At 49.8% G+C, this 7,545-nt stretch overlaps 1 protein-coding gene across 1 annotated transcript; it reads left to right on the forward strand.

Annotated features, from left to right (window-relative positions):
* The first annotated feature begins 1,491 nt into the window (after positions 1-1,491).
* On the forward strand, positions 1,492-5,926 carry TMEM200C (transmembrane protein 200C). Its single transcript, XM_030229876.2, has 2 exons — positions 1,492-1,575; positions 3,669-5,926. Exon 2 carries the CDS (start codon positions 3,711-3,713, stop codon positions 5,349-5,351), a length of 1,641 nt encoding a protein of 546 aa, XP_030085736.2. The 5' UTR covers positions 1,492-1,575; positions 3,669-3,710; the 3' UTR covers positions 5,352-5,926.
* The last annotated feature ends 1,619 nt before the right edge of the window (positions 5,927-7,545 follow it).

Raw genomic sequence — 7,545 nt, forward strand, 5'->3', positions numbered from 1 at the left:
CAGGTCTCCAGTGGAAACAGATGTGATATGTTTGGTTTCCTCTGATAGCCTGGGCTGAGCACAAAGCAAATTACTGAGTGTCAGAAGACTTGGGTTCAAAGCACATATTTAAAAGAAGTTCTTAAATAATAAATCTTAAATTTCAAGCCTGTTGCATAACCAAAAGTTATATATGTACTAAAAAAATGTGTCCCAAACGATTTTGCTGAGACAAACTGCAAATGACATTAAAATGCAAATGTGCAGCTTTAGGATTTGTTTGGTCTCAAACCAGGAACTGATGGTTGGAGTGAAAGATGCAAAATAGCATGGTCTGGGTGAACATAGAATTGCAGAATTGTTGAGGCTGGAAGACACACAATTTAATTGAATATACAAAACCTCTCTGACAATTTTCCCAATCTCTGCTGGAACCCTTATTCTTAAAGACATAATTTGACAAATATTTTCATTACTGCTCTTTGCTTTCTGCCAGCCTGTTTTATCCGCAGTCCTCCACACAAGAGGTCATGAAGAGGTAGAGAAAGATGGTTTTGCTCAGCCTAGGTAAAACTCTAGTTTCAAGAGAACTGTAAGGCTACTGTACAAGACCCAGTTTTCAGTCTATCCACCCCAAAAAACACTCTTATGCACATTCAGGAGCAACCCCAAGCCACAGGATGAGTTTTTTGTATTTACTGAAAAACCTGCCCAAGATTTGCTTTTCTGCATCATGGTGAATCTCTAATAAGACTTGACAAAAGCAATCAGCAGCAATCTCCTCCCAAGAATAAGTGCAGCGCTGTGACGGGACATGTTAGATTATGTCTCACTAAGGTGATAGCCTTAATTTAATCACTTTTCAGAAAGTAGCTCAAAGGAGAACATTGTTTCTCATTCTCTGCCGAAACTGAGAGATTCAGGGTGACACCATTGATGGATCTCGGCAGCCACTTTATTCTTCAACCTCTTGCTTCATCTTTTCACCTGCTTCTTGACTTTCTCCATAAGTATTCCGGCAAACTTGGGAGGGGAAAAACCCCAAAGGCGAGTGGCTGAAGATGAGGCTGCCGGGACGGGAGTGGTGGAAAGGAGCCCGGGGGCTGTCGCGGCGATCGGGGCGGGGCCTGAGCGGGCGGGGCGGCCGGGCTGCGGGGCGAGGCGCCGGCGGGCGGGCGCAGGTGCGCAGGTGGCGGGGGCGGCGGCCGCCCTGCCGCAATTTCCCTGTGTCACGGCTCCCGTCGCTTGGCAACGGCGCCGGGTCCGGCCGGCAGCCGCGGAGCCGCGCTCCGCCCGCAGCGGCGGCACCGGCACAGGCGGCGGCTCCGCCAGGAGGGCGGGCGCGCTGCTGCGGGGGACGGCCCCGCGGCGGGGAGGATGCGGCGTGGCCAGGGGGCAGCGCTCCCGCGGAGCTGCCTGAGGAGGCGGCCGGCCGCGGCGGGGCCGAGGGGGCGCCCGGCGCTCGGCCCAGCCCCGCCGCCCGTCCGCCCCGGGCTGTGAGCGGCGGCGGGGCGGGGATGCTCTCTCCGGCTGGAAAGTTTCTTCCCCACGGCGGCTCGCCCGCTTCCCACCCGGACTTCTCCCCGGCCCTCCTCGGTAAGTGACCGCGGCACCCCCGTCCTGAGCGGGGGCTCCGTCCGCCGGCGACCCCCGACCGGCGCGCCCGGGGCGGCCGCCGGCGGAGCTCGGCGCTGTGCCGCGGCGGCGGGAGCCAGCGCCGGACCGGCCGGAGCCAGCGGCGCCCCAGCGGCCGGTGCCGGGCGTCCCGCCGGCCGGAGCCCGGTGAGTCCCGCGTGCGATACCGGGGAAGGAGTTAAGCCGGGTCCTCTTAGTAGTGTTACAGCGCTGATTGGGCTTTGCCGGACAAGGTCGTGGCGCTTGCAGGTCCGACTGCCGGGGTGGATCGGGGGTCTCAGTCCGTTCGTGCGGGATGTGGCTCCAGCCCCCGCGGCTCTCGTCCGGGTGGTTTCATGGCACTGCGGCCGCTGGCGATGGCCGGAGGCGCGGCCGTGCCCTCCTTCGCCTGCCGTGCGCTGCTCTCGCCATCGCCGAAACTAAGTGCCAGGCGATGCCGGACTGGGAGCGTTCCTCGGAGCTGATGACCATCTGTTATAACCGTGGAGAGGAGACGGGCAGCTGGCTAGTGGGGCAGCAGAAAATGAGATCAAAGAATCGGCAATTACAGCAAAGCATGCCCCGAAAATTACACTTTTGCATCCACAAAATGTACTGCTTTTTTTTTTTTTTCTATTTTTAGTAGAAATAATAGTTCAGCCATAGGAAAGAGAAATCTCTGCTCTTTGTTTTGAGCGTGCAGTACCTCGGAGAGTAATTTAACAACGTCCTTGCTGACAACACCCATCTTTTTTTTTCTGGGGAAAATACAAACAGAGTAAATAGGACACAATATTACTGCATATGTGGCAATTCTGACATTAGAACAGAAAAGACATGATATTTGAAGGCTGAACAGTCAAAGAGGGGCAAGGGGGTTTTTTTAAGTGCTTACTTAATTACCTTTTGGTGCAATTAATTGAACTTTTTGAGTCGTATTATATTCAGTGATGTCATCTTTTGCCCCGTCAAAGAAAAAAAAACAATAGGATGCTCAGAAAGAGAAAAGGGGGAGGGGATCCTGCTTCTCGGTATCATGAAGAAATAGGTTCCAAAAAGAATTGCACCGTGCAGAAATGCTCCTACACACTGTGTGGTTTAGCTCAGATCACGGGAACAGAGAGATGAGTTCCGATGGTCCAGTAAGACAAAAGCCACAAATGCTCAGTGTTTAGTCCTATGCCAGTTTCCCTGCAAGCACTCTTTAGGTGCTTTCCCCAGGTGACTCGTGGAGTTTCACTTCTCTAATAGGATTTGACCTTCCATCTCTTACCTGCCAGCCATCTCCCCTTTCTGAGGGCAGGAGGGAGGGGGTTGAATTTGTCAGTGTTACATAACAGTTACCTGGAACATTGCACATGTTCCCAAACTAGGGATGCCTCTGGACCGCAGGCAAGAGATGAATTTCTAATATTGCAGATCAAGTGCAAATGGCTAGGAGAAAACTTTTCACAAGGCACCACTTTCCAGTGTTTAAATGTTTCCTTTGTGCATTTCACTGTAATTCCTTTCCCACTCATTTAAGCAAGATAGGTAATATGTTTAAGCATCCCTTCAGTAATGTGTAAGTAGAGTAATGAAACAAATGGTATCTATAGATCAAATACACTGCCTTCCTGCTTTTATTTCTCCCATCCCCTCAAATCCTGCATGATATCACTAACCACAGTTAGTGTGCACTGTAATCCCAGAACATATCAGGGAGTGGGGCTTGGCATCCTCTGAGCTCTGGTGCTTTGCAGACTCTTTCTGAAATGAGCAAGATCTTTTTTTGTTCACTCTAGTGGATACTATTAGGTTTGTCATTTACCTGGAGTACAAAGTAATTAATTAGCTGTTTGGCAGGAGTATAGTGGGACACCCAGCTGCTTTGATGCTGTTGTTCTGCCCGTTTCTTTCTCACACACAGGAGCTGTGTGGGCAGGGGAGATCTGCCTGTTGGTGTCAGCCTCCATCCCACTTGTTCAGGGTTTTATTTACCAGGACTTTGAAGGAGGAAAAGCAAGCAGAGACATCTCTTGTGCTGCAGGTCTGTCCTTGGTTCTTATCCTCTTCTCTTCTCCCTTTCACTGCAGGAGCTGGAGTGGCCGTGGGGGGCAGTGCGCTGGTAGCCAGCCATGATTGCCACTGGAGGCCTCCTGAGGATCTCGGCCAGGAAACAGGATCCCTTGAAACCCCCGAGCCAACTCCCCAAACGCAAACGCAAGGCCAAAAAGAAGCGCAAGAATGACGTGGTGGTGGTGAAAGGCAAGCTCAAGCTGTGCTCCCTCTCGGGGTTCATCGCCCTCTGTGGCATCCTGGTACTGCTGGTGGGCATCGCCTTGGCTGTGGTGGGCTACTGGCCAAAGCCCAGCCAGGTGTACAGAGAAGGCAGCTTTGGCAAGGGCCGGCACCCAGCACCACAGGGTGGCACCCACACGAACCGCTCCCAGAGCCAGGGAAGGGTGCAAGTAGGGATCCACCCGGAGTCACCCCCTGGAGCCAACACCTCCACCACTGCTACCCCTGGTGGGTCCGCCCCTACTTCCTCATCCCCCCAGGCCTCAGCGGGTCTCCTTTTCCGTCTTTTCTCGAGCTACTTGCATTCGGACAAGCTGAAGGTGCTGGGCCCTCTGATCATGGGTATCGGCATCTTCCTCTTCATCTGCGCCAATGCGGTGCTGCACGAAAACCGCGACAAGAAGACCAAGATCATCAACCTGCGTGACCTCTACTCCACCGTCATCGATGCCCACAGCCTGCGGGCCAAGGATGGAGGCACCCCGGCCTCAGCCCCTCTCAATGGCTTTGTCAACTACATGCAGTCCCGGGGCCTGGAGCTAAAGCCTGGTGGGGAAGGCCTGGGTGCTGCAGCCATGCTGGCCAAGAGCTCGTGGCCACCAGGACTGGGTGTCTCCCTTTCCCCACCAGATCTGGTGTCCTCACCGCAGCGTTCCTCCTTCTGCAGCCCACCACAGCCCCCCAGCCTGGCTGAGGCTGTGTACAGCATCTGCCGGGAGCGTGCTGCCCTTGCTGGCCGCCCTGTCAGCAGCCCACCCTGCAGCCCGCCGGGCAGCTGTGAGCGGTGCAGCACAGCCACCTCCATCGTCGGCTCTTCACTGAGCACCTTCACCCTCCTGCCCCTGGGGCCAAGCAGTGGGGGGGGAGGCTGGCAGAGACCACCTGGTGAGCAGGAAGCCCAGGAGATCCCACGGGGGGAGTTTGAACTGAGCCTGACTGACCTCAGCAGCAGCCACATCAAGGGAGGCTGTGGGACCAGGAGGCACAAGCTGGTTCTCAGGCGGCAGAGCACCAGCTGCTTGCCCGATGCCAGGTGTCCCCTTTCCCCTGAGCCGCCTCGGTCACCAGCTGTCAGGAGGGTCCTGGAATCCAGCCTCTTGGTAGAGGCATCTCCTAGCTACTCTGACTCTCTAGATCTGGGAGGATTGCCCCCTTCAGCTCCTCCTGCCATCACCAGGACGGACTCCCAGAGCTCCCAGTCTGAGCCTTCCAGCAGCAATAAGGGCTACAGCCACTTGGAGGAGGCAGGCACCTCCTTGGAGTCAGTTGCCAACACCACAGCCAGTAAAATTCAGGACTGTGAGGAGGAACCAGTTGATCAGATGGACCCCCTCAAGGCTACCAGCAGAGAACAAACAGGGGAGCAATCCCAGCAAACTCAAAGACAGTACACAAATAAAGAGAAACTCTTTATGATTTCTAGGTCACATGCTGCATTAGGGGTGGAGGATGGGGAACTGGAGAGTACAGGCATCTAAATAAAACAGAGACAGCAAGAGGACACCTTGCATCCCTCCACACCTTCCCTGCTTCTTCATCTCCTTGTGGACTAGGAAACAAATCGATATCCAAAGAGCTGCACTATGTTACCCTTGAAAATTGAATTCCATAGATCCTGTAGATGACTTCAGGAAGAAAAAAGAAAATCCTTTCTGTCTATTTGTGATTGTATGTTTCATGCAAGCCAAATTGTATTAAATATCCACAGTCCAGCAAGTTCTTTGGATCAGAATAATACAATTTTGGATGGTATAGCTGTGCACTTTACTGTTTTGATTTTCAAGTGCCCCTTCTTCTCCTCTGATTTCTTTCTTGCTGATTTGCCACTAACTGCTTGAAAGCTGCAGGCACCTTTTTAAGCTCAAAAGCAACGTGGTCTTCAGAAAGAAAGCCGAGCTCTCTCTTTGTTTTGGTTCAATTACTAAAACGTTTGCAAGGCCTTAAGGATGACGTACCTTGACAAAGAATGAGTTTGTTTAAATTCTGGAAAAAAACGTCAGTTTAGAAGAGACTGGAGCAGAACAGAGCTCTGACGATTTAGTTAAAACCATTACATTCCTGAATCCAAAATACATATTACTTCATGATACTTTATCAAAGTATTATTACACATGTATTGACTAATAGCATTAAAAGATGTTTTTTAATAAAATATTTACAAACCAAACCTACAAAAAAATTTCTTTTTTTTGGTAAGTAATCACAGATATCAAAAACTGTTTTGTTTTATACTGTGAAAGATTATAGACATGCTATGAAGCCAAAGGCTTGCTTTATACTTTTAAGGAGGTAATTAATAATTTATGTGTAATTTTCAAATAAATACTGTTTCAGTCCTTGAGAAACCACACTGTAATTCAACTAGCAGATTCTGTCTCCATTTCTGACAGTGCTCTGTGACAGACAGCCTAAGAAATGTGACATCTTGACATGCTAAGGGAAAAAAAAATTAATAATTTGATCTTCTATTCATATTAGGTTTTTTGTGAGATTAATCTTGAACTGCATCATCTTCCTTCTGGATTTTTCAGTTCCCTTATAACTGTTGCATTAAGCCTTTCTGCTGTTGCAGTTCCTATTTGTGAATGCATGTGCATAAGGTTAATTTTAAAGCATAATGATAACCCTGTCAGTCTTGTAGCAGGTGGCTGTGCTGAAGTCAGCAGCAGTTTCTCACTGAGTTCAGCATGATGAGGATTTCTTCCTGCATGAGAAAAGCATCAGGTTTCCTGAAGCCTGGAGAATACCTTGTCTGTAGGCAGAGTTTTGGTAAATTGATGAGCTGTTTCATTTTCGTAGCTGCAGCATGGCAGCCACTCGTGTTTTGTCAAAACAGCTTTATGCACTCAGTAGATTTTGTCAATACTTCTGATTTTAAATATGGATGTGGCATTTCTCTACTATGGGAAGAGAAATCGACATTAAACAAACACAATGTGTAGGCAGACAGAAATCTTTCTGTTGCAATTAAAATTTTTCTTGTTCCGTGTTTTAAAGTGCTGAGCTCCATATTTACTTACATTACAGTAGATTGCAACATGGACTACAACTATCACAAAATACAATTGCATTTAATAAGCCTGCAAAATTCTGTAATAAATAAGACTAATTTAAAAGAAAAGAAGGAAAGGAAGAATAATTTGCCATGTAAGATTCTTGAAACTGGAGAAGCAGAAGGTGCTTGGGCTTGTTCTCTTGAGCAAGAGAGACATGCAGGTGGCAATATCTTTCCTCCTGTCAGTGGTAATCAGTGCCCTGACAGTATGACTGTATCACTGTGGCATTTTTTCTAGCACACAGCTGGCAAAAATCCAGTGTAAAAGTGCCTGGATTGGCATGGGGTTGGATTAGGCACCACAGGAGTGGTGAGCAGGTGGCTCAGCTGGTGCTGGCGTATGCATGGATCTTTCCTGTCAGTTCTCCATGGGCATATGCTTCTGTTCCTTCTCCTGTGATATCCAGCATGATTTATGAGATACATATGAGCAGACATACCTGAGGCAGCTGGTGCTGATGCAGATTCTAGTTATTGACAGAACTGAAGACATCCTGTTTGTTATTTCTCACCCTAAAACCTTCCATGGAGGTGAAGGGAGAACGCAAGCTGTGTGCTACTTACCGGGGCATGGAATCCTCATGAAGATGTGACAGGAGTTTGTTTTATTCTGAGAG

Source organism: Serinus canaria, chromosome 2, assembly GCF_022539315.1.
Source record: "Serinus canaria isolate serCan28SL12 chromosome 2, serCan2020, whole genome shotgun sequence".
NCBI classification, from domain to species: Eukaryota; Metazoa; Chordata; class Aves; order Passeriformes; family Fringillidae; genus Serinus; species Serinus canaria.